Source organism: Canis lupus, chromosome 30 (genome assembly GCF_011100685.1).
Source record: "Canis lupus familiaris isolate Mischka breed German Shepherd chromosome 30, alternate assembly UU_Cfam_GSD_1.0, whole genome shotgun sequence".
Classification (NCBI taxonomy): domain Eukaryota; kingdom Metazoa; phylum Chordata; class Mammalia; order Carnivora; family Canidae; genus Canis; species Canis lupus.
Window position 1 is genome coordinate 11,659,016 of NC_049251.1, and position 17,936 is coordinate 11,676,951.

At 38.2% G+C, this 17,936-nt stretch overlaps 1 protein-coding gene and 1 long non-coding RNA gene across 5 annotated transcripts in view; one reads left to right on the forward strand and one right to left on the reverse strand.

The window, feature by feature from the left end:
• LOC111093295 overlaps window positions 1-17,936 on the reverse strand; it is a 56,998-nt gene that overhangs the window by 16,331 nt on the left and 22,731 nt on the right. The gene's annotated exons all lie outside the window — the stretch shown is intronic.
• The window catches only part of TRIM69 (tripartite motif containing 69), a 44,277-nt gene that overhangs the window by 9,790 nt on the left and 16,551 nt on the right, over window positions 1-17,936 (forward strand). For 2 of the 4 annotated variants that reach the window (XM_038580289.1, XM_038580291.1), the window contains exons 2-6: window positions 11,663-12,139; window positions 12,979-13,074; window positions 15,687-15,920; window positions 16,882-16,904; window positions 16,981-17,105. In XM_038580289.1, coding sequence (XP_038436217.1) covers window positions 11,663-12,139; window positions 12,979-13,074; window positions 15,687-15,920; window positions 16,882-16,904; window positions 16,981-17,105 — 955 coding nt within the window. The remainder of the gene's footprint in view (window positions 1-11,662; window positions 12,140-12,978; window positions 13,075-15,686; window positions 15,921-16,881; window positions 16,905-16,980; window positions 17,106-17,936) is intronic. The other 2 variants (XM_038580290.1, XM_038580292.1) reach the window with 2 other exon arrangements.

The following is a 17,936-nucleotide window of genomic DNA, read 5'->3' on the forward strand; positions in this document are numbered from 1 at the left end:
TTGTAGCCACTTCTGGTGGCTACATATCAAATAGTAGCTATAATACAGCATTCAAAGCAGGATATGTTCAGTATAAAAATTTTGGCTCTGGAGTCAGATATAGCTTCAATTTTTTGAATTGTAAAATTTACATAAAATTAACCATTTTATTTTATTAAGATTTTTACTTATTTATTTGAGACAGAGAGATACAGAGGGAGAGGAAGAGAGAGAATATGAGCAGGGGGAGAGACAGAGGGAGAGGGAGAAGCAAGTTCCCTGCTGAGCCAGGAGCCTGATGTGGGGCTTGTCGATACAGGGCTTGGACCCAGGACTCTGGGATCATGACCTGAGCTGAAGGCAGATGCTTAACTATCTGAGCCACCCAGGCACTCCTCAAATTAACCAATTTAAAGTGTATAATTCAATGAGTGATATTTAGCACATTCACAATATTGTGTAACTATTGCCTCTATTTAATTCCAAAATATTTTTATGATCCCCAACAGAAACCTCATACTGGTTGATCAGTCACTCCCCATTTGTCCCTTCCTCCCAGCCTTTGGCAACAACTAATTTGCTTTTTGTCTCTATGTATTTACCTTTTCCGGATATTCATACAAACGAAATAATATAATAGGTGACCTTTGTGCCTGGCTTCTTTACTTAGCATACTGTTTTTGAGGTTTGTCCATGTTGTGGTATGTATCAGTAATTCATTCCTTTCTGTAATGGAATAATCTTTCATTTCATGGATATGCCACAATTTGTTTATCCATTCATTTGATGAACATTTGGGTCGTTTCCACCTGAGACTAATGTGAATAGTGCTGCTATTAATATTTGTGAACAAGTTTTTGTTTGAATACCTGTTTTTAATTCTTTTGGGTAGGGGCACCTGGGTGGCTCAGTGGTTGAGTGTCTGTCTTTGGCTCAGGTCCTGATCCTGGGGTCCTGGGATCAAGTTTCTCATTGGGCTCCCCGCAGGGAGTCTGCTTCTCCCTCTGCCTATGTCTCTGCCCCTCCCTGTCTCTCTCATGAATAAATAAATAAAATCTTTAAAATAATTCTTTTGGGTATATGCCTACTTGTGGAATAGTTGGCCATATGTTAATTCTGTTTAACCTTTTGAGGAATTGCCAACCTCTTTTCTACAGAGGCTGTACCATCTTATACTCTCAATAGGAATGAATGAGGGTTCCAATTTCTCCACATCTCCACCAAATACTTGTTATTTTCTATTTAAAAAATTGTAACAATCCTAGTTGGTGTTTACCAACCATTATGGTTTTTATGTGCATTTCCTTAATGATGCTGAGCATCTTTCATGTGCTTGTTGGCCATCTATCTTCTTTGGAGAAATGTCTATTCAAGTTTTTTGTTCAATTTTAAATTGTTTCTCTTTTTGCTCTTGAGTTTGTTAGAGTTCTTTATATATCCTGGATACCAGATCTTTATCAGGTATAGGTTTTACAATTTTTTTCCCTCAGTCTTTGAGTTGTCTTTTCATTGTTTTGTGAAGAAAACTAAAATTAGCTTATTTTCTTGTGATATCTTTATCTGGCTTCAGTATCAGGATAATGCTGGCCTCACAGAATGAGTTAGGAAGTGTTCCCTCCTATATTACTTTCTGAAAGAGTCGGAGGACTGATGATAATTCTTTTAATGTTTTGTAGAATTCACCAGTAAAGTCATCTGGTCCTAGGCTTTTCTTTATTAGTAGGTTCTTTTTTTTTTTTTTTTTTTAAGATTTATTTATTTATTTATTTATGATAGACATAGAGAGAGAAAGAGAGGCAGAGACACAGGAGGAGAGAGAAGCAGGCTCCATGCCGGGAGCCTGATGTGGGACTCGATCCTGGGACTCCAGGATCGTGCCCTGGGCCAAAGGCAGGCGCCAAACTGCTGAGCCACCCAGGGATCCCTATTAGTAGGTTCTTGATTATTAATTTAATCTTTTGTTGTAGGTCTATTTAGTTTTACTATTTTTTTCTTGAGTCAGTTTTGGTAGTTTATATGTTTTTAGGAATTTTTCCATTTCATCTAGGTTATCCAATTTGTTGGTATACAAGTGTTTATAGTATTCTCTTATAATTCTTTTTTAGTTCTAAGGTTCTATAGTAATGCCCCCACTTACATTTCTGATTTTAGTTATTTCAGTCTTCTTTCTCCTTTCTAAAATCATTAATCCTCCTCCCCCTCCTTCTCCCTTCCTTCCTCCTCTTCCTTCTTCTTCTTTTTAGTTTTTTAAGGTAGAAAATTAAGTCATTGATTTGTGGTCTTTTTTTTTTAATGTACGTGTTTATCACTATAAATTTAGCTGTGAGTACTGCATTTTACCACATGTCATAAGTTTTTGTCTTAATATTTGCCATACTATTGCCGTCTATATTTTGGTAAATATTTGTATGAAATATACTTTCCTATCCTTTATACTTTTAGCCTATTTGTATCCTTGCACATAAAGTGAGTTTCCTGTAGACAGCATATAGTTCAATCATGTTTCTTTTGTCCATTCTCCCAAGTTCTGTCTCTTAATCAGAGTTTAAGACATTTGCATATAAAGTCAATACCGATATGGAAAGACTCGTTTTACCATTTTGCTATTCAATTTCCACACATGATATCTTTTTGTTTATAAACTCCTCTATTACTGCATTCAAATTGATTTTTTCCTAGTGCACCATTTTGGTTCCCTTTTCTTTTTTTTTTTTTTTTTAAGGTTTTATTTATTTATTCATGAGTGACACAGAGAGAGAGAGGCAGAGACATAGGCAGAGGGAGAAGCAGGCTCCGTGCAGGGAGCCTGATGTGGGACTCCATCCCGGGACTCCATCCCAGGACTTCGGGATCATGCCCTGAGCCGAAGGCAGTCACTCAACCACTGAGCCATCCAGGTGTCCCTCATTTCTTTTTCTATACATTATTTAGTATTCTCCCTTAAAGGTTACCCAGGGGGTTACATTTAATATCTGAACTTTCTAACAATCAAGGGTGATTTGATACCAACTTAGTTTGAATAGTATAGAGAAACTCTATTCCTTGACAGGTCCATTTCCCCCTTCCTGCTATTTGTTGTTGCTGCTTGCTGGGGGGTGTTTTCTGCTTAGTAACTTTTCTGAACTATTTTTTTATGTATGTTGTCTTGTGTGGCCACTGAAACCTGTGTTCCATTAGATTAGTGATCAGCTCGTGGTTTGACAGAGTTTTCTTAAATGCCTGGAGCCAAGAAGAGACTTTTTAAAAAGTAAAAGAAAAAGTATTCTTCTAGTCTTTTCTAATTGGTTCTGTGTTGCGGCACTTCTTGAACCCTGAGCCAGGCCATTTACAACTCTGTCTTGGTCTTTACTTCCTCTTCATTTGAAGCCTGAAGGACAGTAAGAGGTTAAAACTTAGAGTCTTCTCAGACCTTTCTTAAAGCAGGTATCCAGACCTGGGTATGTACAGGCGCTTCTCAATTCCCTACCATACATGGGAGCTTTTATTTTATTATTATTTAAAGATTTTATTTATTTATATAAGAGAGAGAGCGCGCAAGCATACAAATGAGGGGAGGGGGCAGAGGGACAGAGACAGGCACTCTCTGTAGAGAGCCTGATACAAGACTTAATCCCAGGACCCCGAGATCATGACCTGAGCTGAAGGCAGATGTTTAACCAACTGTGCTACCCGGGTACCCCCACATGGGAGCTTTTAAAAGCCCTTATTCCCCATGTATCTTACTTTCCAACTTCTTCCTTCCTAGGCTTTTTGGTTTATTTCTTATACTGACTATCCTCTCTTCCCATAGACTGCTGTGTCCAATCCTTTTGCCTTTAAATATCTTCATTAAAGGCAATTCAGGAAGCTGCCTCAGCCCTGGGAACTCTGTGGTAGGCAAAATAAAGGCAAGCCCTTGTTCTCGTCCTCAAGATAGCTAGCAGGCAGAACAGAACACACAACCACAGTTCTTTGAGAATAAGGTTCATACTCCCTCTCAGCACTAGCAACCTGCATCAAGAATTCAGCTACCATTCTCATGGCTGTCAACAATTTGGAGAGTGAAGAATGGTAGGTGAATGATTTAAAATGATTTAAAATGGTAGTAAGTACATGCTTACTGCCATATGGCAGTTTCTTCCTTAAGTTTTCCTCTAGTTACAAGTTTTTGACTAGATCCCAAAGTTCTTTTTTTTTTTTTTTTAAGATTTATTTATTTATTTATGAGAGACACAGAGAGGCAGAGACACAGGCAGAGGGAGCAGGCTCGGATCAGGCCCTGAGCCAAAGGCAGATGCCCAACCACTGAGCCACCCAGGTGTCCCTAAATCCCAAAGTTCTGTAAAAGTTGATTCTGACAGGTTTTGCAAGTTTAATATATTTTTGTGGAGATCTCTCTGGAGTTCCCTATTCTGCCTTTTTTAGTGATGTCAGTCCTAGATTCAATTTTTTAAATCTTCTATATTTAGTACTTAAAATTAAAATTTTGTATGCAATGGTTACCATTTCAATCAATAAGAAGGGCTGGGATCCTTTTTTCAATTTAATCCTTTTCCTGACTACTGCTGTTTCATTGATTAATGTTCTTAAAGTCCCATCTGGAGCTTCTGTTGGCTTCCAAAACCCAAATCCCCAAAATGTTCAGAACTACAGAGAAAGAATTTTTCTCCTGAGTACTCTTCTCAAAATGAGGAGTGGGAAATACGAGGTAATTATACCACCTGCTTGGTTCACTGAATACGGAGTTGGAAGCCTGCGTCTATCTAGAATAAATAGGAGTAGATTTGCTAGCTTGAGACATCTGCTTGTCAGTAAGAAGACTGGATTGTGGAAATCAGTCAGAATCTGGGTCCTAACAGGCCCACTGGAAAGGAATCTTGCCTAACCTTTTCTCTTCTTTTCCTGTTTGTTTTTTACAACTTCCTCTTAAGTAGCCTTATACATAGACAAAGGTGGTCATGTAATTGATATGATTAGAATAGAGTCAGGAAAGCAACACTTATGGGGATCCCTGGGTGGCTCAGCGGTTTAGCACCTGCCTTTGGCCCAGAGCATAATCCTGGAGACCTGGGATTGAGTCCTGCGTCGGGCTCCCTGCATGGAGCCTGCTTCTCCCTCTGCCTTTGTCTCTGCCTCTCTTTCTCTCTCTGTGTGTCTATCATGGATAAATACATAAAATCTTTAAAAAAAAAAAAAAAGGAAAGCAACACTTAAAAGAAATTTCATATACTCAAGCCTGAAATTCTGTGATTTAAAATGTATTACTTTGGGATTAGAGGGGAAGATCATAGAGTAGGAAGATCTTGAGCTCACCTCTTTCCATGGACACACCAAGTCTGCAAGCACATATACAGCAACTATCGGAGAATGACCTGGAGACTGGCAGAACAGTTCTTCCACAGCCAAAGACATAAGGAAAAAGCCACACTGAGAAAGGCAGAAGGGGCAGTGATGCAGTCTGGTTGGAAACCAAACCTTGGTGCAGTGACCCACAAGGAAGAAGGATATCACAGATACCAAGGTCTTCCTTGAGAAGTGAGAGGGTCAAGCCTCACATCACGCACTCTCTGCCTGGGGATCTGCCCTGAGGAGATGAGTCTCTATAACATCTTGCTTTGAAAATCAGTGGAGCCTAACTCTGGGAGAGCTGAAGGGCTTTAGGAAACCAAAACTCAGGGTGCGCCTGGGTGGTTCAGTTGGTTAAGCATTTGCCTTCAGCTCAGGTCATGATCCCAGGGTCCTCAGATCTAGCCCCACATCAGGTTTCTTGCACAGTGGGGAGTCTGCTTCTCCCTCTCTCTCTTTGCCTGCTGCTCCTCTTGTTTGTACTCTTGCTCTTAATCTCTCTGTCAAATAAATAAATAAATAAAATCTGAAAGAAAGAAAGAAAGAAAGAAAGAAAGAAAGAAAGAAAGAAAGAAAGAGGCCAAAACTCTACTCTTAAAGGGCCCGCACATAATCTCTCTTGCTCCCAGGCCCAGCACATATGAAAAGCATCTGGAATATATGTGAAGGATACTTACTAAGTTTAGGGGTGTGCTCACAGGGCAAGGATCTGTAGGAATTTACTCCAGGAAGTGCACTAGGCACCATTTTTCTTGCCCTCCTTCAGCCAAGTTGACCTGATGTTGGCAGGTGCCAGTTCTAACACTCTCCATCTACATTGCTAGCACTGACCACCCTGCTCCAGCATTCCCCTGCAGGCCCACCATACCCAATCTGCCTCATTAAATGTTCCGCCAAAGTGGCTGCCCCTCAACCACCACACCAAACAGGTAGCCTCAGCCAGGATGAGTTCTGTCCTAGGAGGCAAGGGGGCCAGTCCCACCCACTGGCACACCTGTAATGGTCATAGCCAAACCCTGCAGCTATAGTGGGGGCCAGCCTCACTCACCAGCATGCTCACAACAGTTGCAGCCCAGGCACAATGGGAGGGCACATGTGGCTCACACAGGAGACACTCCTGGAGTTCCTGGTTCTGGTGACCAGGAGGGATTGCACTTCTGAGCCCCACAGGATGCCTGCCAGATAAGATCACTACCTTCAGGAACAGGAAATGTAGCTGACCATAGAGAATCAGACAAAATAAGAAGACAATGAAATATGTTCCAATGAAAGAACAAGAAAAAAAAAACTCAGAAAGAGAACTAAACAAAACGGAGATAAGCGATCTACTTAAGAGTTCAAAGTAATGGTCATAAAGATGTTCAATGAACTTGGAAGAAAAGTGAATGAACTCAGTAAGAACTTGAACAAAGATACAAAAAATATAAAAAGAACCAATCAGAGCTAAAGAATACAATAACTGAAATAAAAAATACACGAGAGAGAAGCAATAGCAAATCAGAGGATACAAAATGAATCAGTGATCAGAAAGAACAGTGTGGGTTGTATCTATCATATCTTTTTAAAAATTTTTTATTACATTTTATTTATATTTACTCTTATACATATTCACAAAGGGACACATACAAGAATATTATTAAAAGCATTGTGTTTAGTAGTCAAAAAAATTGAAATGAAGGATTTCTGGGTGGCTCAGCATTGAGCGTCTGCCTTTGGCTCAGGGCATGATCTCAGGGTCCTGGATCGAGTCCCACATCAGGCTCCCTGCATGGAGCCTACTTCTCCCTCTGTCTGTGTCTCTGCCTCTGTCTGTGTGTCTCTCATGAATAAATAAATTTTTAAAATCTTTAAAAAAAACTGAAATGAATGTCTATTAACAGGAGTCTGGATGCATAAACTGTGGTATATTCACATAATGAAATCTATATATAATTGAAGAGGAACAGCTGCAAGGGTTCTCCATGGATTAATCTTATGATTAACATAATGTTTTTATGTTTTATACATAATGATTTTAACATAATGTATTTTTAAATATTTACATTAAAAATTTTTTTTAATTTATTTATTCATGGGAGACACAGAGAGAGAGGCAGAGACACAGAGAGAAGCAGGCTTTCCACAGGGAACCCAATATGAGACTGGAGCCCAATGTGGGACTCGATCCCAGATTCCGGGATCATGCCCCAAGCGGAAGGCAGATGCTCAACTGCTGAGCCACCCAGTGTCCTACATTTTTTAATTTAAATTCAATTTGCCAACATATAGTATAACACCCAGTGCTTATCGCATCAAGTGCCCTCCTCAGTGCCTGTCATCCAGTTACCACATCCCCCCACCTACCTCCCCTTCCACAACCCTTTGTTTGTTTCCCAGAGTCAGAAGTCTCTCATGGTTTGTCTCCCTTTCTAATTTTTCCCACTCAGTTCTCCTCCTTTCTCTTATAATCCCTTTCACTATTTCTTATTCCACGTATGAGTGAAACCATATGATGATTGTCCTTTTCTGACTGACTTATTTCACTCAGCATAATATCTTCCAGTTCCATCCACATTGAAGCAAATGGTGGGTATTCGTCTCTTCTGATGGCTGAGTAATATTCCATTGTGTATATATATATATATACCACATCTTTTCCATTCATCTGTCAAAGGACATCATGGCTCCTTCCACAGTTTAGCTATTGTGGAAATTCTTGCCATGGACTTTAACATAATGTTAAATGAAAGAAACAAGTCACAGAAAGATACACATACAGTATAATTCCATTTATATGGAATATATTATATATAATATATAATAAATTCAATTTATTCCATTTATGTAACGTTCAAAACAGAAGAAAAAATAAACACTATATTAGCTAAGGAATGCAATCATAGATGATGAAATAATAGAGAAAAGTATAGTAATGTTTAACTCAAAAAGCAGAATATTGGGTATTTATGAGGAAAAAAGGAAACACATGCAATTGGAAAAGAATACACAGGGGTCATTGAAGCTATTGGCAGTCAGTGTTTTACTTTTTAACCCAGGTGGTAATTACAAAGTGTTGCTTTGTTATTATTATTTTAAAAATATATAAATGCTTTATATATTCTTATGTATCTATATCTTACAATAAAAAGATAGTAAGAGAATAGTTTTATACCAATACATTTATAAACTTAGGCAAAGTAAATTCCCAGAAAAATATAAATTATCATAACCATGTCAGGAAAATACAGAAAATCTAAATGATCCCATAACTTTCAAGAAGTAAATCAGTACTTCCAGATAATACAAAATAAAAAAATAAAGCATCTGTCCCAGGAGCTATGCTGGAAATTTGGCCAAATACTCAAGGAACAGATAATTCTATTATTTTTACACAAACTCAGAGAAGAGAAAAAGGCACACTCCCCAATTAATTTTATGTAGTTAGTATAACTTATATAAGAAAACCAGACAAGAATGGTTTAAGAAAATTAAAAGCAATCTCAGTCATGAACATAAAGGTTGAATCCTAAATAAAATATTATCAAACCAAATCTAGTAATACATAAATAATATATCATGATCATGATGGGTTAGTTCCAGGAAAGAAAGGTTGGTTTAGCATTAAATAACCTTGGGATCCCTGGGTGGCTCAGAGGTTTAGCGCCTGCCTTCCGCCCAGGGCGTGATCCTGGGGTCCTGGGATTAGGTCCCGTGTCAAGCTCCCTGCATGGAGCCTGCTTCTCCCTCTGCCTGGGTCTCTGCCTCTCTCTCTCTCTCTCTCTCTCTCTCTCTCTCTCTGTCTCACGAATAAATAAACGAAATCTTAAAAAAAAAAACCCACTTAGAAAAACCCTTGCATATACGTAACAGGAAGCATGTGAAAGAATGTTCATGGTAGCATTGGTTGTATGGCAAAACACCAAAACAATCCAGTTGACTATCAACAGTAAAATGAGTAAATTTTCATCAATATAATATTATATGGCACTTGACGGGATGAGCACTGGGTGATGTGCTATATGTTGGCAAATTGAAGTCCAATTAAAAAAATTTTAAAAAGAATATTATATGGAAGTGAAAATGAATGACTTTCAGTTATATGTATCAACACATATGAATCTCAAAAGTTATGTTGAACAAGGAAAGCAAGGCACAAATACATAAAATACAATTTTGTTTATATAGCATCAAAACAGGCCACAAAAGGAATGATTAACACAAAATTCAGGATAGTAATAATCTCATGAATGGGGGGGACATATAGGTGGTAGAGAGTATATAGAAGACTTCTGGGGTAGCTGGCAAGGTTCTCTCTCCTTTCATGACTATTCATGTATTAATAGATCAATATCCTATGCATTTTTTTCATGCTGCTTTCTGTATTTATGTTCCATTTAAACATAAAGTTTTAAAAGATTAAGACATTTTGTTTATTAAAAGATATCATTAAGAAAGTGAAAAGCCAAACCACAGAGTGGAAACAGATATTTGTAATATATATATTTGATAAAGAACTCATATCTAAAATATGTGAAGAACTCTTGTGAATAGACACTACTTAAGTACTTCATCAAAAGGGGAAATGAAAATGGACAATTAACATATGAAAAATGGGCCCAATATCCATAGTCATCAGGCAAATACAGATTAAAGGCACAGTGCAGTACAGGTGCATACCCACCAGAATGGCTAAAGTAAATATACTTATTCTAAGTATTCAAAAGGGTATGGGAAAACAGTGGTGGCAGTGTAAATTGATATAGCCACTTAGTAAACAGTGTGATAGTATCTACTGAACTGAATATATGCCAAACCTATGACCTACTCCCACTTCTAGGTATATACCCAAGAGAAATACACACACACACACACACACACACACACACACGTATGTATGTATGGAAGTAAAAATTAATGAGTTTCAGTTATGTATATCAACACAGATGAATTTCAAAACTTATGTTGAACAAAAAAAACAAAACAAATCTCTCTCTCTCTCTCTCTATCTATATATATATATATACACACACATGAACTGGAATGTTCTCAGCAACACTATAATAGCCTCAAACTAGTAACTACCCAAAAGTCTTTCAACAGTAGAATGGAGAAAAAAACTATGGTATATTCACACAATGTAATATTATATACAGGAATGAGGATAAATGCACTACAATTGCATAGAATAATATATAAAAATCTCACAAATGTAAGACTGATAAAAGAAGTCAGCAACAAAAAATACATAGTACATGGTTACATTTATATAAAACTCAAAAACAGGCAAAATCAGTATATAGTGCTGGAAGTCAAGACAGTGGCCAACTTTGATGAGGGATAGTGACTTGAAGCATGCATACGGGGGACTTCCGGAATGCTGGTAGTTCTCTGTTTCCTGATCAGGGGATGATTACACAGATGTGTTCATTTTGTGTAAAGTCATTGAGTTATATGCATGAATCTGTATTTTTCTGTATATGTGTTATTTCTGTAATGTGTTCTTAAAAAGGGGGAGAGAAAAGCCTGGATGATATTATGATTGGTGATATTATGCCACTGAGGAATCTGATTGCCACTGATTCCAATTCTTTGTACATGATATCTAGAAAACAAAACAAAATAAAAAGGTAATAACTAGTAGAAATTGAAAGTAAACTTTTAACTGATACATGAGGAAAGTGGGTGGAGGTATGGATGTACAACAAAAAACATTCTTGAGTACTCTTTCTTCTGCCTTAGTTCTCTATTAAAGTTTATTTTTTTAAAGATTTATTTTTATTTATTTATGATAGACATAGAGAGAGAGAGAGAGAGTCAGAGACACAGGCAGAGGGAGAAGCAGGCTCCATGCCAGGAGCCCGATGTGGGACTCGATCCCGGGACTCCAGGATCGTGCCCTGGGCCAAAGGCAGGCACGAAACCACTGAGCCACCCAGGGATCCCCTCTATTAAAGTTTAAATAGTGTTGAGAGTAGAGATAATGTTAGAAAACAATGAATTTGGGACACCTGGGTGGCTCAGCGGTTGAGCATCTGCCTTTGGCTCAGGGCATGATCCTGGAGTCCCGGGATTGAGTCCTGTATCAGACTCCTTGCATGGAGCCTGCTTCTCCTGTCTCTGCCTCTCTCTGTGTCTCTCACGAATAAGTAAATAAAATCTGAAAGAGAGAGAGAGAGACAGACAGACAGACAACAATGAATTTATCAGGTAACTTTCAAAAAGGAGACTGGTGCTTTTATTCTGGCTGCACCTATTCTCAGCTCCTTTAATAATGGAGCCCACTAAAAAAAAAAAAAAAAAAAAAATGGAGCCCACTATCTTGGAGTGGGGAAATGGGCCGCAAGAAAGAGAAACTCATTTTAGTTGTTCTTTTCCAAAGGTATCTTCCAGACCTTCCTCCAACATCGACCCAGGCAACTATGGTGAAGTACATGATCTGATCACCCAAATACCCTCTAAAGTGCAGATACAAGACATTACTAAGGAGCTACACTGCCCACTGTGTAATGACTGGTTCCGTGATCCATTGATGCTAAGCTGTGGCCACAACTTCTGCCAGGCCTGTATCCAAAACTTTTGGAAGCAGCAAGCAAAGGAAACATTCTGTCCTGAGTGTAAGATGCTATGTCAATATAGTAACTGTACATTCAATCTTGTACTGGAGAAGCTGGTAGAGAAGATTAAGAAGCTACCCTTACTCAAGGGCCATCCACAGTGCCCAGAGCATGGAGAGAACCTGAAACTATTCAGTAAGCCAGATGGGAAACTGATCTGCTTTCAATGCAAAGATGCTCGGCTGTCTGTGGAGCAGTCTAAAGATTTCCTGCAGATCTCTGATGCTGTCTGTTTCTTCATGGTAGGTGAGGCTTGAGCCTTGAATAATGCCTTAGGAAAGCTGAGAGAAATCTTTTGTAGGGTTTCTTCTCTCTTTCAACCCCACCCCTTTATTCAGATGATTATTAGTAAGCTCAGAAAATACAACGTATCCTGCAAAGTTCTTTCTCTCGAGTTGCTGATTATAGGAAAGGAGTAGTGGAATAGCTCCGGCTACTCCCTCAATCAATCAAATATTTACCTACACCCTGCCAGGACAAGACTCTGCTAGACACTCTGTAGAATATGGATGTACAAGATATTACTCTTGTTAACAAAAGTCTTGAAATTTAGTCAAACTTAAAATGAATAAAACAACAGAATCAAGATAGTGTACTATTGAGAGTTAAATGTTGTCACATTTGTAATTTGTAAATATTTAGAATTTCAGAGAAGATTAGAGAATACTGAAATAAGGGATGTATGGTGAATGAAAGCTTGAGATGGGAAATCATTTGCATTTGAATGGGCAGAGGGGAGAAATGAATATTCTAAGTGATAACATAAATAAAAGTATAGATAGTGAGAACAGAACAACTACAGCAGAAAATGCAGAGTCAGCTTCTTCAAACCTCTGTAGTAAGTTAATAGCATAAAACTAAGTTTTTCTGCTGTTTGTTATTTTCTTTACAATTCTTGGAAGAGACAGGAATTCAGGGGTTAAGGAAAGGTTTGCAGCAAGAGCTTTTTGTTTTGTTTTGTTTTGTTTTGTTTTCTCTGATACCCTGGGGCTTTAGGAGAGATGTCCCTATGGCCCTTCATCTCCCAAGTTAGTGTGGTTAATTCTATATGGTAGACCATAATTCTATACGGTATTCCCAGGAGGAGCTCACCATCCATCAGGGTCAACTGGAGGCAACCCTGAAGGAACTTCAGTCCCTGAAGAATATGCAGAAAGATGCTATTGCTGCTTACAAGGTGAGAAACAGGGCAGAGGGGTTATGAGATAGAACTGGAATACCTTCCTTGTAACTTCAGCTACATGGGTAGAAAGGTGCTTGTACATATATTATCAATACACTAAATGACACCTGGGCTATAGCATTAGAAAGTGGACACTGAAAAAAAAAAAAAAAAAAAAAAAAAAAAAAAAAAAGAAAGTGGACACTGTAAGGTGGAAAGAAACATAGCAGTGAAATAAGTTCTCAATGGATGATCAACAGAGAGAGCAGACTGACCTTTTCTGTTACATGCTGATCCTTCTGATGGCTCAATCACTAGGTGATTGTTTTGAGGTTGTGATCTGTCTGATATTTCCCTTTACATATGGCAAAATAAGGGATTTATCAGAAAAATCCGCTAAAGATTATTATGCCGAAAGAAATACCTTTCTTTTCTTTGAGTTTATAACCAGGCTACCTCTGATTTAAGGTTTCTCAGATTGCTGGTTTTCACCATCCAATTTGATCTTTTCTAGCTCCTCCAAACTAAATAAACCATTGCCTATACTGTCAACTTCACAGGAGCTCTAGGAGAACATTCCTAGTTAGAAACTTGGCAAAGCAGTCCCTAGGTTTTGGGGCTAAATTGGTAGTTCTGTTTTTTCATAATTACTCTATGGGAGAGTCTTCTCTGGCTTTTGGCATCTGGAATAAGAAATATGTACAATGAAGGAAAGAAGGATAGATGGAAATAATGTCTCCAGAGAATGTTGTTTCTGTTTTAAGAGTTCCTAGTTTAGCTACTACAGTCAACATTCATTCATTCAAAAAATATTTATTGAGTAAGGCATTACACTAGATACTATATTACACTAGAGTGGGAGATAGATTAATGGGATTAAGTAATCCCATTAATAGCAATAAAATTATAACTGTGATAATTACTATAAATGAAAATAAAGGGTACTATAATAAATATATGTGAAGAATTAATCTAGGCTAGGGGAGGGGTATTCTCTGAAAAAAATCACCCATTAAAAATTAAGAATTAAAGGACAAGTAACTTAGCCAAGTGAACTGACTGAAGGGAATATGAAGAGAGTGGCCTAGAGAATAATGTTCTGTGAAGAGCAAAGAGCATATGGAGAAGTCCTGAGATAGGAAGTTGGTTGCTATGTTAAACAGAGACAAGGCCAATAAAATTGGATCATGGGAGGCAAGATGAGCTTGAAGAGGTAGATATGGGCCCAGTTACAGAGTCCCTTGTAGATAACATTAGGAATTTTGAACTTCTTCCTATGGTAAGAAGCCATTAAAGAGGTTTAAATAGGACATGATTTCATCTCATTTTGAAAATATGAGTCTAGTGGCTATGAGAAGAGAGACAATGATAAGGATAATGGTTAGAAGGCTATTGCAGTGATCCCAGAGAGTGATGATGGTAGCTTAGACAACAGAGGCACAGAGAAAGAGAGAAATAAACAGCTTCAGCATAAGCTTTGGAGATTTAAAAAAAAATGACCTGGATGTCGTGACTGATTAGATGTGAGAAGGGTGAGTAGAGACGTCATAGACAGTTGGATACAGGAATCTAGAGCTCAGAAGTTGATCTAGACTGGGAATAAGAAGTCAGCAAAGAGACTGATTTAAATCTGTGTGAGGAGAGGATATTACCTAGAAAGAGAATATTGAATGAGAAGGGGAAAGAGCCTAGGACAGAATATCAAATAACTCCAATATTTAGAGCTTGGTTAAAAAAGAACCAACCAATATGTGAAATAGTGATGAAATAGGTAAAAGGAAAATTGGAAAAGTGTGAGCTAGAGGATAGAGTGAATTTTAAGAGTGCCATTATAATGATGGACCACAAAATCCAAGCTGGATAGGAGGGGACATGGAGACAGAAGAAGATGATAAACAGAAATGGAGGGGGTCAATGAATAAGAGGTTTCAATGAGACCAATAATTGTTACAGTAGAGGTACCTAAGTGAGCACAAGAAGTTAATTTTGGAGATAGTGAAATTGCTAGGAATGATAAAATCCTGTGTGATTGAGAGAATGAGTAGATAAAGGTGGAGATCACTAGAAATCAGGAGGATAAAGTTCTGAGAAGCTCAAATGTCAGATGGTTCATCCCTCAGGACATTGTGGTTACCTTAGGAAAGGATAGAACAGTTATTAATTTCAGTACTTCAGACGTTGCCTGTCTCCTGCTTCTTCTATAGTGTCCTGGCAGCAGAAGTGACATCCCTCTAGCTCTGTCTTCTAGGTAAGAATAGTTCCTTCAGCCTCCTGATGGCCCCAGTCTAACAGCATCACTTGGCAGACATTAGTTTGTACCTCTGGTAGGAGGATACTATTACTCATTCCAGGATGTTTAATTAATTAATTAACCCCACAACCTTATTTATTATGGGATTGGTTACCACCTTGGTACTGCAATAGGTACCTAGAGATCACTTTTGACTATTTCATTCCTGAACTATTAAACTGAGAAAAACAAAATAAGTCTCCCAAAGAACTCTGCTTAGTGTGGTCGAATCATTTTAGTGCATTTTCCTGTTATGGTATATGAGTAGTGGTGTGGGTCCCCATCCCCAAGTGCTAGTCTCAGTAATTACCATGATGATGATCATGGAGGTTTCCAGGAAAACAAGCTACATCTGCAGCAACACATCTCCTTGGAGTTTCTAAAGCTACATCAGTTCCTGCACAGCAAAGAAAAGAACATTTTAAATGATCTCCGAGAAGAGGGGAAAGCCTTGAATGAGGAGATGGAGCTGAATCTGAACCAGCTTCAAGAACAGTGTCTCCTAGCCAAGGAGATGTTGGTGAGCATCCAGGCACGAATGGAACAGCAGAATCCCTTCGACTTTCTCAAAGTGAGACTCCATATCAACATAATTATGGGTACACTAGCAGGGGAAGAAGGTTGGAAAGATGTAGAAGCAGCTTTACCCATTGGGAAGGGGGAAGAAACCTACTTTAGTGCTTTTAAGACTCTCTGGGAGAAAAGCAGAAGGCTACTTTTGCCTTACAGTCAATAGGAAGCTTTGTTTTCACTCTCCTAAAAAGGATAATAAATGCCATTAATAATGGCATCTATTAATATTTTAATCTTTCTTCAAAAATAATTTTGAGGGTTTATTTCTCAAAAATAAGAATGTTGCAACCTGAGTTGTACCTTAGACTGGCTTTTAATTGACTTGTTTGGGTTTTTTAAAAAATATTTTATTTATTTATTCATGAGAGACACACAGAGAGAGGCAGAGACACAGGCAGAGGGAGAAGCAGGCTCCATGCAGGGAGCCTGATGTGGGACTGGATCTTGGGATTCCAGGATCATGCCCTTAGCCTAAGGCAGCCACTCAACCTCTGAGCCACCCAGGAATCCCTCAATTGACCTGTTTGAAAGGTGTTTGCCAGTTGTTATTACTCGAAGCCTGACCTCTAAAGTGTCATTAATTATCAGCTCAGCACTCAGAAGTTTACTTAGCCAGACTAAGGAAAAGTGGCTTTGGGCTGAAAGACCTATGGTGTTTTTCTTGAAATCATGTAGCAGTATAGCTAGAAATGGCCCACCTATTAATTTCTCTTATTTCATGTAAAAGGGAACTCTAGAAAACTAAAGTAAGATAAAGCCAGTTTATCTCAGGTTAGATGAAGGATACTGATCAGAAAGCCATATGGACAGTGGGAGGAGTTGGTGGTGATGGAATGGGGACTTCTGCACAGGATCCCAGTATTGATGATCAAATTCTGGTGGTGGCCAGTATCACCAAAGAAATTTCTGGTGTTGATAAATAGGCATCTAACTTCTTTATTACTCCTTTCCTCTTCTAGGATATCACATCTCTCTTGGATAGGTAAGTGTTTCTGTATGGTATTAATACCTTTCCTTTGTCTGTGGAGGATGTCTAGAATGATTTATGTTCCCTGCAGCTTGGAGCAAGGAACGAGGGTACTGATGCCCAGAGAGCTTATCTCCAGAAAGCTGAACCCAGGCCTATACAAAGGTCCCATCCAATACATGATGTGGAGGGAAATGCAGTCCTCTCTCTCTCCAGGTATCAGTGGGCAGTAGTTTAGTTATTGGTTCCTGGGGCTCCTAATCTATGTTCCCTCTGTGGGACCTCTTCTGTGGCCCTAATTAATACTTTAGAGTCTGGGATAGGGGAAGGGTAGAGTTTAACCAAAAGAAGACTGTGGTATGACTTCAGTCAGTATGACTGAATTTCTTCTGGTACTATGACCCAAGGATTTATGACTTTTCACTGGTAAATAGAGTCTTATGTGAGAATTACTTCTCAGCCTATGATTTTGTTTCATTGTTCTATCAAATGTGACAACCAATTATTTTATCCTGTTTCTCTAAATCAGTTCTATAAATCCCTGGGGCTTCTCTGCCCTGAATGAGGAGGTTACTATATATACCTTTTGCATGTAATAGAGTCCTTATAGATCTTGTTTTTGATGTTCATAACATAGAATATAACATTTTAGGAAACTGTTTAGAGATCTTTAGTACTTCAAAGGAAAATCAATAATTTCTATAGATGTACCTAATAAGGACACAAGTTTTTGTCATCCTGCAGATACCAAGGGACTGAGCAGGACAAAAGAACACACATGGCAATTCAAGAACATAAAATAAAGTTCTAAATAATATTTATAGAAATAAAATTCTAAATAAAGTTTCTTAAAATATGTTCTTTAATTCATATAGATTCATTATTATTATTGTTTGTAGTTACTGATTTAATGAAAATCACAAATTCATTCCTGTTAACAAATTTTCCAAGCAATTGACATTGAAAACACAGCTTTACTACACATAGCCTGAGGTTTAATTAACACAGAATAAAATTCGCCAATTTTAAGTGTACAATTTGATGAGT